Consider the following 22424-nt stretch of genomic DNA (forward strand, 5'->3'; position numbering starts at 1 on the left):
AACCTCATATTGTTCCATAAGCTACCTGGCACAGAAGCAAGGAGCAGTATGCCTGAATCACAAATGGTTATATTCTCAACAGTTCCTTTTTTTCAATGCATAATTAAGCGTGCTGCACCTAGCTCTATTTTTACTGTTCTAGAAGTACAGATTAAGAGAAGGTTTAAACAGCATAGAATTTATTGTACTGGGTGAATTACTCTGCCTCTTTTGTAATTACATTTCCTTGTAGAATCTCTCTCATCCACAGTTTGATCCACATGTACACACTGTTTGGCTACTGTATTAAAGTTACTACAAGACTTCCAAAAGCAATGTTTATAGAGAATTTTGTAGGTATAGCATTATGGATTTCCTACCTAGTTCGGCAGCCTAATTAATTTAAGTCTACTTAATAGTTGTGCAAATAAGAATATAATTCTGATGAAACCAACTCCATATTCTTAAATGATTATTCTTTTCTCACTTATATCTAGGTTTTGAGTATTAAACTACACAATTTTCTTATAAAAAATAAAATATAGATCTTAAACATCTCCTCAACCCCTATTAGATTAACAGTAACAGGCTTGCACTGTTAAACAAACCCTAGAGAGATCCCATTTCACAGGATTTTCAGCAAGGATTTACACTCCCTTAAGGAAAATCAGGCAGGCCAAACACTTCAAGCTTGGATCAAGAGATGTTTCTTGTTCTGGAATTAAATGTTAGTGGTTTAGATGAAGACCACAGACTCATAGAATGGCTGGGGCTGGATGTGACTGTTAAAGATCATCTAGTGACAAATTATTCCTACACTATTCAGAACTTTCATTTAGTTAGCAGAACTTACAGCTAAATCCCAGCTTCTCAACCCCAGCTTCCCAGTTTATCCCTGGAAGAAAGTCTATACTGGTTTTGGCTGGGATAGAGCTAATTTTCTTTGCAGTAGCTTGTACAGTGCTATGGTTTGGATTTGTGCTGAAAGCAGTGTTGATAATACAGAGATGTTTTAGTTCTTGCTGATCAGTGCTTACACAGTGTCAAGACTTTTTCTGTTTCTCATGCCACCTCACCAGCAAGGAAGCTGGAGATGCACAAGAAGCTGGGAGGGGACACAGCTGGGACAGCTGACCCCAATTGACCAAAGGGATATCCCAACCATATGACGTCGTGCTCAGTAATAAGAGCTCAGGGGAAGAAGGAGGAAAGCAAGATGTTTGGAGTTACGGCATTTGTCTTTGCAAGTAACCATTATGCGTGATGGAGCCCTGCTTTCTTGGAGATGGGTGAGCATCTGCCTGCCGATGGGAAGTAGTGAATGAAGTCCTTGTTTTGTTTTGCTCGCATGCGTAGCTTTTATTTTACCTATTAAACTGTCTTTATCTCCACCAATGATTTTTCTCACTTTTGCCCTCTGATTTTCCCTCCCATCCCACTGAGGGGGAGCAAGTGAGAGGCTCAGTGGGGCTTGGCTGCCTACTGGGGTTAAATCAAAACACAACCACTTTCCATTGTTTCTTTAATTATATTTTGGAGTGACTATTGACTACTATTGACTTGCTCAGTCAACATGAGTAGATCAGGTGTTGCAACCTGGGATCTACCTATGTCAAACAGAAAAATCATTCATATTTTAACTTGTCTTAGAGAAGTAGATACTGTCATTTGCTTCCATAGGGAAAAATTCCTTCCTTAGAGTTAAATTAGATGCTTGATCATTTGCCATGACTTCCAAATTTCATTTGCATATAAACATAAATTACCTAGTTACTCACATTAATATGCTTCCACCCATACTCACCCACAATTCTAATAGGGAATACAACAGGGAAAAATAGCATGGACTATTGACTACAATTCAGAATTAAGTATGTGCTTGTGTCCCGTTAGCTTAATGTGTTTAACATGATGTACTGAACCAAGGACCAGTGCATGCCCTATGCAGAACAGGCTGTGTATAACTATCAAGAATGTAAATTGTGATAATGCTCAAGTTCTGAATTAAGACCACAAGAAGCACTAGGCACTGAGTGAAGACACGCAGACACAGAACTGCCTCTAGTGAAACTGCTTAATCAAAGTTAATACATATTTATGTATACCCATCAAAATCACTTGAACTAACCATACATGCATATGCTTACAATATCACAGTATAAATAGATACTGTTAGTATGGAGACAAGTGACCACTAAAGAATTTTAAATTGTACGTTTTCAATTATATCCATTATCCTTTCAGAGGGCAAAATACTAATACTGGCAGTACTATTGTATAGAAATATTACTTATAATTATAAACTTATTACTGGATAGGGAATAATTAGTGTAACAATTTTAAGGAACAGAAAGCTTGATCTGGAATACTGTGTGCAACTGGTCACTCATATTCAAACTGAAGCAGGAACAGACAAGACCTTTTAAGATACCTGTGTTAACACGGAAACTATTATGAAAAGGGAAAGTAAAGTTGAAGGGTTTTATTACTGGTCTCTCAAAATAAATCTTATGACTAACATTAGGAAAGATGAACTTTTAAAGTTTAGAAACAATGTATACAGGACATAAAAGCACAAACTGATAATAAGTTCAGCTTGAAAAATAGATAATGATTTCTAGCTATCAGAGAAGCAAAGTCAATTCTAGCTTTATGTCCCACTACACCACGTTAATGGACCATATGAAATCATTTTGAGTGTAAAAAAAAAAGGAGGTCTACTCCCTGTGAATCTAAAATTATCAATACAAACTCCCAAATCCAACCACTTGTAATATTAAACTATTTTTTGAGGAGTTATGCCTCTTTCGCTTATAGAATGATACAAAATTTTTGAGGCATGCTCAGAACCAAGAAGCTAGAGTTCCACATAAAATTGAACACAAAGGCTTTAATCTTCAAATAAAGTAGACCGAGGTCATAAAGCCTGTGGATAATATTATAATTAAGCTCAAAATAATAATGGGAAAATGTTGCCAAGAAAATTCAGTTGAGTTTTGCTGAAATATTTCATAATTTAATTGATCTGAACGAAGCTAGAACATCTTAATATCAACTCAAATGAAACAGTATAACTGATTTTATTAAACTCTTTAAATTTATTTCAATGTTTTCATAAGCTACTTTCTTTTTTATTTTTCCCTTACTGCTGTTCAGTATTCCATTTACATCCTTAATGAAAAAAAGCAATTTTTTAATGATCATAACCTGCTTCCTACTCCACAAGCTTCCTTCTTTCTTTCACTAAGAGAGAAAAATCTTTATTTTCACAAAGATTAATAAGACATACTTGCAATTTTCAGATCATTCCCCTTTGGGAAAGTGGCATTGTAAAATGACCACTTTGGGTATTTATTTTTAAAGGGAACTAAATTTTATTTTGAAAAGCCTTAGCTGATATTTCTGAAATACAGAAGACATTCTGCTGAATCAGACATGTGCATAAAAGGAGTACAGCAGAGGTGAAAAAATGATGCAGTCTACACTTTAGTTTGCTTCCCACCAAAACCAGACTGGCCACCTACAGTCTAAGGAAGCAAAGAGCTGTTACTTCTTCTTTGTGCTTGCAAGATAGACCAAAGAAACTCCCACTAAGGGAACCATGACCACAGAGGAGCTGCAATGCACTGAAAAGTGAATGTTCATTCAGAAAGAAGTGACTTGACTACGTCATCAGAAGTGGCTTTGTACGCTTACAACAAATAATTTATTATATGCTTTATTTTCTGCTGTTTTGTTATGTTTCATTTTCAGTGCTGAAGTCTGTATCTTCGCTCAAGACCAGAAGGAAAATCTTTCAACATTGAAAGGCTAAGATGACCAAACCAAATCAAAACTGATTTGAAACAAGATTGCTGTTTCAAAAAGTTTATAAGGAAAATAAATATTTTCAGCCTACAGCCCACAAGTTGGAAGGACACTGCCAGCAAAAGCTTATACTGAATGGCACTTACTTCAGAAGTGAGGAGTAGAAAAAGTAATGGTTGAGAGAGTAGGAAGCGAAGAAAATGAAAAGGAAGCTTGACAGGCCTCAAGAGATATTACTGCTATATTTCCTGTTGTGAAGATTATTATTCTATCGCAAATCATGACATAAAAGGACACACGGTACCTTCCCTAGCCGTTTATATCCCCTGGTGTTGTAGTTCAGCCCCGATCGGGACCAGACTACGCAGTCTCTCTCTCACTCCCCCCACCCTCCAAGAGAACAGGGAGAGAAAATGTAAGAAAAACGGCTCGAGGTTTGAGATAAGGACAGGGAGAAATCCTTAAAGTTACCGTCACGGGCAAAACAGACTCGACTTGGGGAAAACTATTCATTTATTATTACAAATAGCAGGATAATGAGACAGAGAACAAGATAACCTCCCCCCACCCCTCCCTCTTCCCAAGCTTAACATTATCTCTACCACCTTCCCCTCCCGAGCGGCACAGGGGGGGAAGAGGGAATGGGGGTTGCAGTCAGTTCATCACGCGTTGTTTCATGCCGCTGCTTCATGGTTAGGGGAAGAACTCCTCACATTCCTCCCCTGCTCCGTTGTGGGGTCCCTCCCACGGGCCACAGTCCTTCGTGGAACTGCTCCGGCGTGGGTCATCTCTTCCACGGGTGCAGTCCCTCTAGAACAGCTGTCCCAGCGGGACCTCCATGGGCCACAGCCGCCTTCAGGCATCCACCTCCCCCGGTGTGGGGTCCTTCACGGGCTCCAAGTGGATCTCTGCTCCTCTGTGGACCTCCATGGGCTGCAGGGGGACAACCTGCTCCACCATGGTCGTCACCACAGGCTGCAGAGGAATCTTGGCCAGGAGCCGCATTACTCCTCCCCCTCCTTCTTCACTGACCTTGGCGTCTGCAGCCGTTCCTCACAACAGGCTGGTAGATGTAAAAAAAGATCCTGAGAGACATCTTATTCACTTCTCATCTCCTCTCCACTTCTTGCAGCCGGGCTGGACTGAGTCGGGCCCAGTCGGCTGCCTGGCGAGAGGCCAGAGGGTGAGGCCTGCAAGGCCCATGAGGCCTGTGCCTCCCCCTCTGCACCTCTGCCCCTGCTCAGCTTCTTCACATCTTCTCTTCTCTCTTTTTTTTTCTGTTTTCCCCTTCTTAAATACGTTATCGCAGAGGCGTTATCACGGAACATTCTGCCACCAATCGGCTCGGCCTTGGCCAGCAGCAGGTCCGCCCTAGGCCTGGCTGAGTCCACTGAACAAAAGGGGAGCGACTTCTAGCAGTTTCCTACAGAAGCTACCACCTTAGGCCCCCCATCACTAACAAAACCACGACACCTGGCTTTCTTACACAACTTCATTGACTAAGTAGCAGTCTACAGGGTTTCACGCAAACTTATTTCTGAATGAGTTTTAATATTAATAAGGTTAAGACATGCTAACTCTACTGATTAAACTTATGAACTGTATTCCCAGTTCATAATTTCTAAATCTCATCTGATAGAATGAAATGCTTGTCTTTGGAATATCAAACTGACTTAAATATTGATTAGTAGGCAAGCAGAAATAAAAATACGCAAATTTTCATGTATCTAAATTCCTCAATAGCTATCACTTATTACTAGCAATACCTAAACATTAGTAGTAATTAAATAATTTTTTAATGGAAAACAGTAATAGTAGTTAAATAAGTGTATAATATACTTGAATTTTCTTGTTTCATAGCATCATTGCTTATCAATTTCCTTATATTCCTCTGAAATAAAAGAATTCCAGGCAAAAGTAATAATCTGGGATATTAAGTAAACCATAACATTTGCAATTTTTAATGCTTCCTTTCTGTGTTCTCTTCATTAGCAGAAACTTACATTCTACATAATCTACCATTGAATAAGGTAGTTTTGCTACATCAAGTAGAGGCTTTTTTTTTTGTTATAAGCAATTATTCACTCTTCTGTTTAGATATCATCATGTCTGTGCTTCAACAACTGGAGGGCAGTACTTCCTGATGCCTCATGCTTCTTAGGACAGGAAAATGTAGTGCCTATTTTAAATTTAATAATTAAATTGAATCAAGTATATTTAATTGAATATGCTTCAAATAATTAGTTTTGCTGTAGTCTGACAATGTCAATACAGCTGAAGAAAAGCAAGTACATAGACAATTCTTGCTTTTGCATGCGGGCTAGTCTGAAGCCTTTACATTCAAGTATCAGTTCTTACTCACCTGGGGAGGTCTACTGATGTAAATGAATTTATTTGAATGAGCAAAGCTGTAGAATTAAAATTCTTGTCAATGAGTTACCTTATTCAGCTTCATAAAATTAATGATAACTCCACTATTGTCAACTTTACATTGCCTGAATATCTACTACCAATAGCTTTGCATGCAGAAACTCAACCATCTCTTGCAGTATCATCTTAAATACGTGAAGATAATTTTAAAATCCATCTCTCTAACACAAGTGTAAACATACTATGTTCCTGTTACAGGCAGGAGAAAAGAGCAAACAAGGTACCTTTAGATAATGCCCAGCTGTATTCATCAGGGACTAAACACCATTGCATTGATTAATATCACAAAGAATGTAAGTAATCCATATTAGGACATTTCCTGCTTAAAGACTTTATCATTCACAAAACATCAATACCGATTTATAGACATAGCATGCAAGTCAGAATGGACCATGCATAACATAAAAGATGAAAAATCAAATGGAAAGAGTAAATAGCTACAAAGCCAAAGAGTTTCACACACTGAGGCAATGCAATCAATGGCAAACACTACATTTTAAAAAATAAATTTAACAGCTCTGAAGTTCATCTGCGCATGCCACCATCATGAAATGCAATTTTTCACTCACCAAAGTAGAGTTATGTGAAGCATCACCTGAGACCTCGGGTGTTCTTGTGCTGTTTGGAAGTCTGTGAGGGTTACGAGCTATCGCTTGGCACCAGCCCAACATTTTCTCCTTCCAATTATCCCTTCTCAATTTCTGAAATTCTGAAAATAATTTAGATTCCCTGAAACATTGACACTTTGAATTTATTGTGTGCATGTCTCTGGATACATGCCTTTAAAAACAGCTTTTAAAGTTATATACAAACAAGACAATAAACATATTTTTAGAAGAAAATATGTAAAGTACTCCAAAGGCTTATGCCATGCAGGTTAGAAAAGAACTATGCACTTTCAGCACACCTCACATACATTAATACTATTTAAGTGTCAGCAAATTCAGTGCCTTCTCTTGATCTTAAGTCTTTCACAAGCTGTCACTTTAATTATAAAAATTGTTATTTTAAAGGAATCTTATTACAAAATAACTGTAAGTAACATAATTCCTAAAGCCATGTAACATTTGGATGCAATACCCCACATTCCGTGAAACAACTAGAAATAGTCCTAAAGAAGTAGAAGATATAAATAGAAATCAACAGTGTGAAAACACGCATACGTGTAAGTACTTACGCCCACACACATGAGAATACCTGGCTTGTCTTGAAGTGCTGCACTGGGATGTATTGCAAATAGCAAAAAGTAATGTACACACACCAGCAATAAATGGTACCTGCCAGCTGCAAGTTGCATGTGAACTTCTTTTTCGTTTGGAACAGTAACAAAATACCTTTTAAGTAACACTAACACATTCTGGAAATACAGCACTAGTAAGCTGGGAGTATAAGTAACCTTTAAAAATATTTTTGTAAATGTCACAATCTACTTTTCAGTTGAAACATGTAATAGAGCTATTCAGTGCAAAACTTTGCTAATTTATTAAAAAAAAAAAAATCTTTGAGCAAAGTTTTTTCTCTGCAACTTCTAAAGCAATATATAATCTGGTTGTTTATAACATTTTTAATTTAAAATGTGTTATTCTGTAACATCATGAAATATAATAAACAAAAAGATTAACCTACCAGATTGAGTGCCTAGTATTCCAAAGGAGGTTAACACTATACTGAATAGATCTGGAACATAACTACAATAACGTTAAAGATCTTACATGGTAAAGTAGCACCTATTTAATGTCATTGAATCCTACGCACTTGCAAAGTAGGTTTATTTTTTCTATAACACATCTCCATGTAGTACAGAAAGACATGCTTGTGTTTACAGCAGGCTTTCATCGTATCAGGTTCTGATTCTGACAAACTCCAGCCCCTTCTCGAGTAACAACAGCTTTACCATTTCCACAATTACACATAACTTCCAAAGCATGAAATGCATGAAGCTGTATTTCTCCACGCAGTCTCATGGAACTGATAGTAAGGAGTAAGTGGTAACTAACCTTAGCTTTATTGCACTGGAGAGGATTAGATGACTGAGTCTACAGGTGAACTGATTCTTATTAATTTTTCAGTCTCTTGAAATCTTAACATGAGATATAAATATATGCCAGCAAAGCATTAGTAACATGAAGAGTGTCACATAGCCTGTTGACTGCCCATGGAGTCAAATCCGTTCTTCCAGTATAAAAGATTTCAGTTGTAGACTTTAAAGAAGTTGGCCCTCCATGGCATGAGTATAACCCAGCAAAGGCTTACCAGTGAGAAATCTAACTGAAGCACTGATGAAACTCACAGTCGCAAAATCAGTAGCAGGTATGATTTCCACTGAATGAGAGCATCCGTTCTCTTGCAAGCCCTACAAGACTGTTTATCCTCCTTAATTTTGTGAATGCAACTAGCAGAACTTTACATACCAAACTGGTCTTTTTTTAGAGTAAAGGAAGTACCAGTGAAAAGCTTGTCTATTTAAGCAACCTGTACACAGACACAAGAAATTAATCTATGTTTTAAATGCTTTTCATTGTTCATCCAACATATCATGAAGTACTTACAAGTGAAACTGGAGAATCAGAAAAAGTATCAGAAGGACAAGCATTTGCACGTGCCCTACTGCAGCTTCGAAAGATAAGCACTTAATATGAGACAAACAATCACAATTTTTATATTTTCAAGCTTCTACTGCAAATTCCAGGTAATTTCTATATCATTTGTGCTGAAATATAATTTTCTAATTAATCAGGACTGAAACAACAGTGCAGTGATGTCTAGTTAAACTAGTCCTTGACTCATCCCCCTCAGTTTCTAAATGGGAGCACACAAAATCTTCTGAGAAAGCAGAATATCTTTTCAAAACTATTCTGATGTCTCTGGAATTTTCTGGTTTTCATTTTAAAATTTCAAGCAGAAAATATTCCGGTATTGTTTAGACTTTTCAAAATAAGGCAAACCATTTGCTTCTGCTGCTCCTGTCACGGTGGTTCTTCACATATTGTCCAGTAAATAGAGTTTATGAGCAGAGGAGGGGAGTTGTATCAGGTATGACACTGGTCAACTCTATTAAACTGTTGAGAAGGGATGAGCTGCTGCTCTGTTTATGACTGTTCTTGGGGCTGGGCAAAGAAATACTGCTTGCTTTACAGACAACAAGTGGAGTTGGTTGAAAAGACACTGACCCAATCTTTCGTGTCACTTGAACTATAATAGATAGACAAACAGCTCTGTGGAAGTAGTTCTCTATTTTGGTAAAATCAGTCAGTAACTCTTTAGTAAAATTTTTCGCTACACACATGACATACAGGCAGATTTCATTTGTTATGATTGCTGAACTACATTCTCCCATGATCAGTAAGTTATTGTTGTGTGGGTTTTGTGTAGATGCCTGGAAACTAGATATTAATGCTGGCTAAAGAAAGAAAAATCCTTAATTTTTTTTTTTAAAAACACAAAAGGCATATTTAGAAGAAATGTAATAATTTTTTGAAGTCTCCTTCAGAAGAATATTATATAAGGATTACAGCCCCAAGGAATGTATGTATAAATGTTGGGCTTGCTATGTCTGAAAAGATCCCAAACTTCAATGTTCCTTTGAATGAACACCATGAACAAAGTGGCTACACGTCCAACTGGGAGCCCTTTACTGCTTTGCTTCTTCTCTGAAGAAAGAATATGAACTTGGGGGGGGGGGGAGCATGAAACTTAAGAAAGTTTTCACTCTGGTTTTAAAATAATATTAATTCATAAAAGACATTTCTCTCCAGAACACTGATCAGACAGAGAACTTCCTGATCATTCTTCCAAGACTGGACAAGAATATACGATTTTTTCTACTACGAAAAAAAAAAGCCCCAAAACATTAACCTTTAAATGGTCACTCTTACACTTCCTTCTCTGGACCAAATGCATACAAATATGTTTTTGCAAAGGCAAAAAAATTAACCTAGTATATTTAAGATAAGTGGTTGAAAATATACCCTAGGAATAAATAATGTCTCACAAAAATGTTCATTAATCTAGCAGGAGAAAAGAATCAGTAGGCTTAATTCAGGAATATAATTAGGTTCAGGTTAAAAGGCCTCAACAAAGGCTGAATGAAGATGAAGTACATGACAAAGTGATGCTTTTTCGGTCCTTACAAGGATCTAACAGCTACCATAAAACAGCAGGAAATTGAACACAAATCATACCGTTCTTTATCTAAGCTAAATAGTTTTGTTCTCTGTGTTCGAAGGTTCCCCACAGCAATCAAAGTGATGGTATTTGTCCAGCAACTAAACACACTGCATGCCTTGGCAGATCATAGAAATATTCCAGGAGTAGAGCTGCAGGAATACTGAAATGCAAATAGCATCCAATTGCTGAGCTCTAGTAAGAGAAACATAGTCCCTGTTGTTCTTTGTATATCTCTTCTCTGAGTCTTATCAAGCTGTGACTTTCAATCAGTTATTCTAATTTGAATACAAGCAGAAATTCATGTGCTGGATACACTACAAAGCGCTGATCGCTTGTCCTCTTTTTGTGTCACAAGTGAACCAGAGGCTTTTCTCAATGAGCAAGTCAATATTATCCTGTGACTGCTGTTTCACAGGAACACTTCAGTGTAGCCATAGTATAATGACTCTAACTCTATATTTTTAGAAATAAGATGATCAACCTCAAGTTCTAAAATTATATCTTTTTTTTAAAAAAAAAAGTTCATATTAGAATATATGTGATCATGCCAACAGCTGTAAAATATTCCAGCTTAGTACAATTCAGTAGGGGCTCTTTCAAGTCAAAGGGAAGAAATTAGTTTCCAGTTACAAATGTGATAAATGCCTATGAAACCTTTTTTTTTTTTTTTTCATCAGAACTGCTAAGTACCACCTGCCCCTTCAAACTGAGGAATAATTTTGTAAGAAACAGATGAGTTCAGCATTCAATTAATATAACTTGCAATGTCAGCAAATTCAAAGGCCATCAAGCTAGTAAAATGTTATTGTCTTGACTGATACCTGCACCAATTAGCTAATATACACACCTAATATGCTAGCCTCATTAAAAAAAAAATGCAGAGACCAACAAAAGACAAGCACACTTGCCCACAAATCACTCAGTTGACATCTAGAATGAAGGTACCGATCAAGATACTGGTATTCTTGTATAATTACTGCATATACACAGTCAAACTCCTCTGCATTAAGTGGATGTAAGAATCTGGATTCAATCACATTCTCATGTTTATTGATCACTGATTTCAGAAGTGCTTCTAGGGCACTACTTGAAGAGTAAACCCAGTTAAGTAAATGTAATTTACTCAAACCCAAGTAAATCCATGTCTATCCAATGTCTATAAAGTCCTAGCTGTATAGACAAAACAGAGTTGTCACTTAACCTAGTTATGCTTACCAAATGTCTCCCTTCAGTAGCTCTTTAAAAATATAACCACAGTATCAGCACCCTTCTTTAGACTATTAGAAGTTTTATTATAATAAAGTTTTCTAGAACTTGCTTCAATTGTTTATTTAAGCCTGCAAAGTGTCAATTATAGCATCTTCTTAAGTTACTACCTATATTATCCAATCATTTCTCAGAGACTATAAAGTGGCCATTTTGATGCTTCCATGTCATAATTAACCATATCACTATTTCCAACTAAAGTCAACCTATGTTTTATTTGTTTCTGTTACACTGCTAATATTTTAAGTTGTCCTTAGTCTTCAAGACTCTAATTCCTTTTTGTCATAACTAAAGATCCAAATTTCATTCATTACTTCAGTTTATTCATTGAAAATAAATCAATTTAAGATGACTGGTATAAAAATTACTGCAGCTAACATTGCTTTTTCTAACCACTCCATAAGTACTACACTCAAAGAGTGACAAGAAATCTTTAAAAGCTTTCAAAGAAAATAGTCTTTTGTGTTACTGAAGACAGAAAAAATGTGGATACATTTGTCTTTATAGTCACACATTTTTTGCACAAACAGAAGTGTTTCTTGTGTAGAACAAAGTAATTTTAAGTCATTCAAGGCTCTTTAGTGAAATCATGACAGGTTTTTTGTTTTGGTTTGTTTTTTTTTCCATATGATTCAGGATTTTATGTTTTGCCTCATTTTTAAAAAGTCCTATTGATAAATTAGGTTCAGGCGTAATTTGAACTCTTTGAAGATATTCTTAAGAATCCCACTGATTTCAGTTTAGAGTGCCATACTGATATTTACCCAGTCTTCTGGCATCTCTCCAAATTTATTATCTATTCAGCAAAACATTTCTATTTAATTCACTAAGTTAACTGCAAACATAAAACCAAGAAGGGCTACATAATCCTTCAACTTTCTTTTTTTCCTGCTCAATTTCTGCAAGTATTTCCCAATTTACTTTCTGACAGCAGCAAGAGCAACAATAATTGCTTCCAATAATTATACCACCATAATTATTATTGTCTAATGAGAACCTCATTTAAATAAAGTAGTATTTTAGCTATTTGAATCATACTTTTGTACTTATGCAGTCATTTCCAAGGCCCGCTTTTGTATTTGTTTTCTGGAAATTGCAGTCAAAAATTATCAGAGTAATATTATCCAAAAGTTTATTCACGTAATATGAGCTTTTAGGTTAACATATACTTTACTTACGTAAGGAACTAGTTATTTAAGCTGCTATCAGTAACTGCAGCATTTAGGCCAGTAGGCCAGTAATTATTTATAACTTAAATAACTAAAATCCGTTTATCCTGAAAAAACCTGAATAGGCCATCTGTCATTATTTCCTCCTAGCACAGGTCAGATCTTAAGTCATGATCTTCATAATATATATCAGAAAGGGGAGTAAGAAAAAGGATTACTTGCAACAGTATATTTCAGTTAGTTTAGTCGTAACAACTATTTAATAGGCTTATTTAATCTTTCTTAAAAAGGAATCCAAATCTTCTGCCTTCAATAGATCTGTTACATGTTTTCATTAAACATAATTCAGCTCTTATATCAACTTACCAGGTAGTATACAGAGTTAATCCTCAATGACAACATAAGCCTTCATCAAAATATTTAGCAGAATTTTCTTTATTATAATGCATACAACTTAACTTTAAGAAGTGTTTTAACAAGTACCTTCCAATAGAATATCAAATTTCACCACCTTCTGACTAATTTCAGGTCTGTAGTTGTTAACAAGAAAATAGCTACACCTCAGTCACCTTAGCTTCCAGAGGTGACTCTGAATTTTCTGTCAACTAGCACTCAAATAAACTACTTCGTGACTATTCACCAGCCACAGGACACCTACAAATTCATATTGGTAGGTATGATCATATTGCTCACTAATCAGGAGTAAATTCCTTACAAACACTATTTATGAAAAGTAAGCTAAATGCAGACAGAAAACAATCCAACCATAGTGTTTTACAAAATTATCTAATAAAATGTGAGGGCAAACAACTAACGGTACTGACAGCTAAGCAAAAAAAAAAAAAAAAAAAAAAAAAACAAACAAAAAACCAAAAAAACCCACAACAACCAAAAACCCAATATTATAATACCAGACCATAGTGATTTACTAATTATTTTCCATAGAGAATATTGGGTTTTGCTTCTTTGTGATTTGAAAACAATGCAGGATGTGCAGTTATCATAATGACAACTCTCATGGCTGTCAGTGAGCTAAGATTCATGCAGATCATATGCACATCACATCTACAATATGCCATTCTTCACAATCAATTTAATAACATGCTATTCTGCACAAGCCATTAAAAAAGTAGTATTTGTTGGGTTTGCTAATTAAAGCATAAAACTAGGCATAGCATCAGTTTCTCTCTTCTATTTCAAAATAACACTAAACACAAAATAGGTATCTACCCTCTTGCAAGTATTTCCAAAGAACCTCAAAGAAAGAAGACATTAGCAAGGATGCTGACAAAACATAAAGTTGTAAAACTGAGATCTTCAGTGTACAGTAGAAGACAAACACAACGCTTGATGGCACAGTTGATCCTTGGCTCCTTTCAGTGACTAGGTGAACACAGAAAGATTTACAACTCTGCCACAGCTGTAATGCAGCAGCTCAGGCAGCCAAGTCTCACCCTATGCCACTCAGAAGGTTTGATCGCTGCCTCTGACAAACTCCTGAAGCACATCATTTCGCAGTTACAACCTCCTCCAACTTTGCTACCATCCATACTGCTTTCTTTTAGGCTATACTGAACACCAGCATTGAAGTTGAGACAACAGCATACAGTACAGTGTGGCACAGAGATGCCCGTGGCAGCTGTGGGATGCAACCTGGCACAGCTATGTAACACAGTGGAGTCCTGTACAAAGGTCCCATTCCAAAAACTGCACTGAAGAGCAGCTCCATGGCTAAGCCATGAGCCTTGTCCTCACGAGAACTATTGCACAGTGGAGTGAGACCTCCTTATGCAGTCACACGGATTCTCAGATAAGCTCCATGCTAACTTGGGTGGCTCTGCTGTGTCATTTAATGAGTTATCTTCACATATGTAGTGTGTCCATGCCCCATAATACCTGAGCACCTGATAATTTTCAATGATTTGTTTTCTCATAGTCTCTGAGAGAGGAATGTGCTATTCTGTCCCTTCTACAGATGAGGTGTAACAGAGACAAGCCTTAGCTTGTCCAAACATATCTTATACCATTGATGAGCTGCATTAAATGCCCCCTCAAGAGTAACCATGTTTTTGATCCAGCAAGATCTGGAATCAAAGCATTCCACAGCCCTGATAGGCAATGTAATTCACTGAGACAGTGTCTCTTGTGCATAAATACTTGCCCTGGCTGGCTATTTTTTCAGCTCTTTTTTCCAACATAGATGGTTTTTTTTCTGTTTTCTGAAAATTTCTCCCTCTTCACTTACCAACTCTGGTTTCTTCTGCCGTCAGCACCAACCTACATACCCACATACGCCGTGCTACAAGTTTCAACGAGCTAACTGCAGTAAGTACACTATTTCCTAATGTCATTCCATTCTCTCTTCCTCAAACTCATGAGTGGACTGAACACACTTGCTAAGTACTAGCTCAACAGACGAGATTTTATTAAAATCCTTTTCTGTATATAGCTCTACAGAAAACAACTTTGCCTCAGGAAACATGAATTAATAGAAAAGACAGACGAATGCAAAAGCACATGCAGGTAGCTGGACTATATTCAACTTTAACACTTATTTAGAAAGCTAAACAGAGAGAAACTTACTTTGAAAGTAAAAGTTGTATTTAACTGCAGGCCAGCCACCCACAAAACTAAGGAGCATTTCAAGAAATCTTGAGGGGCAAAAGAAATGTGCTGGTGAAAATAATTACATACAGGCTGGCTTGTTATTGCTACTGAAGTACTTGTTTTAAAAGAGTCCAAGCACAAAATGAAGATCCCCCTGCCCTCCTCAGCTTTTGCAATATATGGGATATAGCAAATCCAGGTCAGACCTCTGATAATTGGGTGGAAGTGGATAGGAATAACTGAGAGACAAAGAGAAAAGCACAGACAAGACACTCAAACAGTGGGGTCAAGCACGCTCATCTGTGATGTGAGAAATGGGAAAATGAAATGTGCACAGAATATGTAATAAAGCAAAGGAGCAGGAAGAAGAATATCATAGCCTAATATAAAAGTGGTCTTTGGGCACTTTCTTATAGCAGAACTTCCATGGGCATGTTTAAGAGCTCATTAATCCACGTTGCAAATCTTTACCATTGAGTTAAGAAGTGAAGGACAGTCTGTTTATCTTCTGTCTGTGCTGAAGCTATGTCACATTTTGAAGGATCAGGACCTCCACAGGCTGACAGAGATGATATGCCAATATGTTTAGAATGACAACCTATTTATCTGTGCCAACAAAGTGCGACAACATGGTGTTCTCAGGAAGGGACAGATTATTCTCAGACACAGAATATATTAATTCCCTGTGTACATATTTACTTAAGTCTTTACTGACAATCCATGGGACTGCAGGTTGCTTAGAGTGCTAACAATTGCTGTTAATATAGATTAATATTACGCATTTTATATGTGTTACGTTTCCTGCACTGTAGCAGAAAATATATTTGCACTAAGAATATACCTCTACCTGATATCTAAGACTACATCATCAAGCAAGATAGATACAGTTTTTATTTTCACTTTTAAAAAACTATATTTAAATGAAAGTTCCATCATAAGACAAAAATAAATATATCTTTCTGTTATCATATATGCAGAATTTCATCCCAGAAAGTTCTTTTCTCAGCAAGTAAAAAGCCCACAAGAGAGGCAATGCAGAATGAAGGTGCCAGCTGAAATCTGCTTTTCAGCAGATCAGTAGCTCTGCTACAGAATGAATACTTTTTACAGTTTTACAGAAGGCACCATATAGTTCTTAAAGCTACAAGAGTATAAAAAAAAATTCTTGAAATAGAAATAACACTGGGAATTAAAATACGTTTTGCTTCATGTAAGCTAAGTACAAGTATGAACAGGCATGGTATCAGAAGTGTGAAAATTACACATTTTCTTTGCTTGCCACTAACTGCTCCCACACTAAAAAAAAAAAAAAAAAGTACTAGAATATACATTTTTCACATTAAGAGACTGGTAAAATAATCAAAATATACAGAGAAGAAAAATATCGAGCACATCCTTTAAACATCATGGGAATTTACTAATTAGAGACTTCTCCAGTACAGTTACCACAGTAATGTCAGGGGATGCTGATTATATAAATCTAATTAAATGTTAAGACAACACTACATAGACATACTTTATTGACAACCACTAATCGGTCCAGGCAATTTATCGGGTCAGCAGAAAGCTATCACAGGCTTACAGTGCAAAACATACGGCAGTAGAACAAAATAGTCCTACTAAATAGACTACTATCCAAATTTTATGTTGATTTTATCCCTTCTCTTAGGAAGAAAGATACTTGAAATAAAATTTCTATCATAAAGTAATTCATGTATAGTAGTGGGAATTCTAGGTTGAAAAAATTAAGTATTTTTCTTTCAAAATAAAGAAATAACAGGAACCAACCAGTAGCATTCCCAGCATGGCATCAATTTAAACTCCCTGCTAAAAGTTTAGACTCAACATTCAGTCTGTGTTTGTACAGAATAATTAATTTCTTGCCTTCATTTATCAAGCAGCAAGTAAACATGTTCAATATTCTTCTGAAAATGAAGCAGCAGGTCAGTCTTCCAATTTGTGTCAATTAGAACCAAACCAAGACTGCTTGGTAGCTGACAAGCAGGACAGGTGGACTCATTCCCCGTAACTGTGCCCTACTGACTTTTTTGCTGTTTCTGTATCTTTCTGTTCTGTGACTGTCCAGTTAAAAACAATAGTTCTTGGCAGGAAATCTATTAGGAACTTTTAAACAGTTCTAAGCTACTTACAGAAACAACCCATAGTTATCACCAAAAATCTCTCTAGTAGATTTTTTCCCTAATTTTATATTCATAATTGATGAACTATGAAATAATTATGATAAAATATTGTACAATAAGTCATCACAGAGCTATTGTTGTCACAAACTTAAATTTCAGACATATGCTTAACCTAATTCTGAAGATACAGTATATCTAAATATTTATATTGAAAAATCTAGTTTCCAACAAGTAAAAATTACAATATCCATAAACTATGCTTACTGTTTGTTTTATAATGAGGAATCTCAGATTAACAGAAAATTGGTTTGAACTTTTGAGATAGGTTTGCTTGACAGTACTGTTTGCTAACAGTGAAGCATAAATATATTCACAGCGAACAAAAGCTGTAAGTAAGTTTTAAGTAATTGCGGACTATTACATGGTATGGTTTTGATCAGTTAGTACTCACACAGATGAAACCTGGCCTCAACTCTTTGGCTTCACATAAGAACTGGAGGTTGCCTAAGCAACTCATACTGTGACTGCCTTTAGAAAAAAACACCAGTAATGGTCTTCAGAATTATTAAGCTAGACATCTTCAGCATGAGCTAAATCTAAAACAAAACAGATAACTATAAGGTAATAGGGAAGAATGGGTAGAACCCTAATAAGGTAGATCCTGCTTCTTTGACTCCTTACAGTTCATGGTGGAAAGACAACAGTATAATGAACAAAGAATAGAAATTACTAGTTACTTCGTCTCTCAAAGAACTTTAGGTCAAAGTTTCCTGAAAACTTTGTAATCATGAGCAGTAGGCAAAGTTCTTTGTTGGACAAAACCATGGCTTGGTTGAGCAACAGCAGGCAGGAATAAACGAGCGATTTCTATTGTGAAAAGACAGCTTCAAGGTTTTACACACGGGTCTTCCAATTGTGAAAATTAGGAATTGTCACTTGAAGGAAGTCACTGAAGCTGACAAATCAAACAATAAGTTAAAAACCACACAGAAATTAAAGCAGTCTGTTGTATGTGCACTATAACCTCATTAGTCCTAGGGTCACATACTGCTTTTCTCTGCGTTACTTCATACACACAATGGAAAATAATCACTTAAGAGAGAGGAGAAATAAACAGAACAGCAATGCATGTTTACTGTACTGTCCAGATCCTTCTTCAAAACATTAATTTTAATTTCCTCATAGGTTTTACTATAGCATTAATAAACACCCAGATAATTCTCATGCCATTAACCATACAGGCTACAGATCAGTCATGCCTCTGACGCAGTCACAGAGTTGGTCTTTGTGCAGAGAGCGCCTGGCTCTGAACACTGACTTTTGCTAACCTATGACGTGAGTACAGCCATACGGGTTACTGGTCTAGAAGCAGTTTAGGTGTGAAATGGTTATCAAGCAAGTCCACATCCAAACTGACTTCTGAGAAGCAACATGAGCATTGCTTTTCCCAGGAGCCACAGCCTGCAAAGGTTTGCTAGTAAAGCCACAGCATGAACACATGAAGTCATCTGGGGCCACACTGCCCCCGAGGAAAACTTGTTTGATGCTTGAGGTACCAGAAAATTCTGTGAAAGGATGCCCAAGCATTCCTGTATGAATCAGTTTGAGCAAAGATAAGAGTATAGTTCTCTGCAGGTCAAATTCCATTATGCCCTGGAGACATATTATCTAGGTTTTTTATTATTCCAGACAATGAAAAACTGATTGCTACTTGCCAAAGTTTACGTAAATTAGCTTTACAACTTCACAAAAATAATTTAGGTGACAGCTCAGAATTAAGCTTCTTTTATTTTTTTTTGCTTCTTGTGAAATATGAGTGACTACCTCTTCCCACTCCTGTACACCTTTTAAGGGAAAATGCTTCCAATAAGTACTTCTTCCGGATTTATGCAATGAGTGACCTTTATCAGAACTGGACGAAGAAAGAATTAGGAAGGAGAATTTCCTCCTTCAAGTATTCACTCTCTTTGGCTCTTTTATTGGAAGAAATATATTAACGTTTATCCTCTAATGACATTTTCATTAATGTTAAAGCATTCATTTTAAACTTGTGACATCCATAAACTTTATTTGTGAGGTCTTTCATAGATATTTGATGTTATTTTGTTTTTCACCTCTGCAACACGCAGTATTTTATACTGTAAGGAAGGAGAATAAAAACTGCCTCACAATAACAGTCATATCTTTCCACTCTGTTGTGGTTTAACCCTGGTCACCACACAGTTTCTCGCTCACTTTCCCCCTCCACAATGGGATAGTGGAGAGAAACTGGAAAGAAAGGAAAACTCGTGGGTTGAGATCAAGACTGTTTACTAGAATAGCAAAGGAAAACTACAATAATAACAGAATATAAAGATACTAAAATATGCAAAATGAACAATGTACGTTTTCTCACCACCCGATGTCCCAAAGACTGATATAGCCCATCCTGAATAGAGATCACAGAAACGAAGCCAAGCAGCAAGCAAAGGAGCAAAAGGGAGCCAGCAAGGTGGAGGGAACAATGTCAGCAAACGAGGGAGAAAGGTGGATGCCAGGGAGGCAGATACTCCCACTTATATACTGAGCATGACGTTTATGGCACAGAATACTCTCTTTGGCCAGTTTGGGTTAATTATTCTGTCTGTCTTTCTCCCAGCTTCCTGCATCTGCGCATTAGCAAGACTTGGAAAGCTGGACAGTGTCCTTGGTCTCATTCACAACAACTCATATCATCAGGGTGTTTATCAACATTCTTCACATACAAAATCCAAAACACACCAGCTACAGAGAGGAAAATTAACTCCATCCCTGCCAAAACTAGGACACACTCCCACCACATTCAGGAGGCTAAAGCAGTCCTGTACATAATTTACAAAGCCCAAAGGGAGCTGGTAGTCTTGCGATTTCGTTTTGCCCAACAGATTTGTCCTTGCCAGTCCGCAACGTGTCATTAAGAGATCTGACCTGAGCTGTCAGGAATCTTCCAGTCACCAATAGAAATTTAAAGTTTTGTGGCTTTGAATTCCCATTAATCCTTAATTCTAAATCAAAATCTTGGTGCAAACCCCTAACATTATGTGTCTTCCTCAGCCATCTAATTCCACTAGATCTCTCAATTTTTAACCAGCTTTGTTCCCTCTGAACAGTTTTGCACAGCATGAGGAACATATGGGCTTATGCATTTCTGAAGGGTTTCTATGAGTTTGAAAAAAAACAGAAATCTCATATTTCAAGATTATGTTTCACCTAATTAAGCAAATCTATATTATTTGGTTCAAGAAACAACTCAATGAAATCTGTCATTACCAGAATTTCAAGGATCATGTGTGTAGGACATTTGAGTGATAAACCCATGGGAACACAGCTGGTGATTTTACAACAACTTTTGAAGGCTATGAAAAGTGTAAACTTCATCACCTCTACCACATCCTACAATTTATGTCTCACATAGAAGACAAACATCTGCTCCAGAAATCAAAAAAAAAACCCAACAAAACTACACAATAAAGTTTGTCAAGAAATTTCTCAACTTAGCAGAAGAAATAGTCAGTAACCAATCTGAATAGTCTCTAGCTTCAATAACTTTTAAAGACATCTAATATAACAGAATTTTTAAGGAAGTGTAGGGTTCTGTACTGAAACAAAACCAAATCAAGTCAAACAAAAAAAAAAACCACCAAAAACCCAAAACAATAATTTCTGAAACAATATCTCCATTGTTTTGGTTTTGTTGTTTCAGATTTTTTTAATGATCAAATAAGATCATATATTACAATATTCTGAGAAGAGGATCATTTATCTCAAAACAGACTAATATGCTGATATAAATGTACCTTCCTCTGCTGTTACACTTGACTTCAGCTCATGTTAAGAAAAACTTATTTTCTAACACTAGAAACTAGTGTATTTCTAACACTTATTTTCTAACACACACCCTTTTCTAGGGTGAAACAATTACATTCATTTTTTTTGTGTGAATTAGCATTTCTATTAACATAAGTTAGAAATAAATAGGTCATCTCGATAGCCTCTCATTTGACACACCTTACTTATCTCAGGTGATTAAAAGCTGATTTAAAAAAAGTTACTTGGCCTCTCTCCTATAATTTAAATCATTAGTTCATTGCCTCATTTGAACATTTGAAGAATTAGGGATTTTAAAGTAAAAAAAATATATTTATGTAATTCATATTAAAGAATTCTAAGGGATTTGTATCGCAATCGGACAACACTAAATTTCTTGCCTGAACACGCTTCTGGGCAAAGACTGCCACATTGTCTCCACTATAACCACAAGATTCAGCAAGTCTAGTTTGACTGAAGTATGGTAAATCTCTCTATGAAAGGACTGGAAGCAAATACGCAGCAGAAGGCTTAGCGCTGGCTTAACATTCTGAATGTTACAAGAAGTATCAACATTATGTATTGTAATATTGTTTGACAATCTCTGAAAATTGAAAGATCAGAAATCAATATTCTATCCAACTACTATAATATAAACACACTAAAATATAACATCTCTTGTGTGATGATTCAGATAGTATTAGGAAAAAAAATATTAGGCAAACCAACAATTTAGAAAGCATTTAATTGTGAATGTCTTGCTCTTTGAGGTAGTCTTGATTATTTTAAACATTTACCTTTTGAGCTGACACTTGATTTCTGCCCATCATTCTCTTGAAATCTTTTAACTCAAGTTTTAAAACACTAAAGTAATGAAATACAGTTTCTTGTGGCATATTTTTGAACAAATTCAAAGCCAACAGAGGGAGGGTGAGATTTGGCAGAAAAGCACATCTTTGGTGAGAAGAAACTTAGATTTCAAATGAAGACCAAGTTGAAATCTGGCTTGGAAAATAAATACTTTGCCGAGAGG

The 22424-nt window shown here is 36.3% G+C and overlaps 1 protein-coding gene across 2 annotated transcripts in view; it reads right to left on the reverse strand.

Annotated features, from left to right (window-relative positions):
* MARCHF1 (membrane associated ring-CH-type finger 1) overlaps positions 1 to 22424 on the reverse strand; it is a 249725-nt gene that overhangs the window by 93775 nt on the left and 133526 nt on the right. For both annotated transcript variants that reach the window (XM_086746884.1, XM_086746885.1), the window contains one exon: positions 6786 to 6925. In XM_086746884.1, coding sequence (XP_086603010.1) covers positions 6786 to 6887 — 102 coding nt within the window. In that variant the 5' untranslated portion in view covers positions 6888 to 6925. The remainder of the gene's footprint in view (positions 1 to 6785; positions 6926 to 22424) is intronic.

The sequence above is a fragment of the Chlamydotis macqueenii genome, chromosome 4 (assembly GCF_036417535.1).
Source record: "Chlamydotis macqueenii isolate bChlMac1 chromosome 4, bChlMac1.mat, whole genome shotgun sequence".
Classification (NCBI taxonomy): Eukaryota; Metazoa; Chordata; class Aves; order Otidiformes; family Otididae; genus Chlamydotis; species Chlamydotis macqueenii.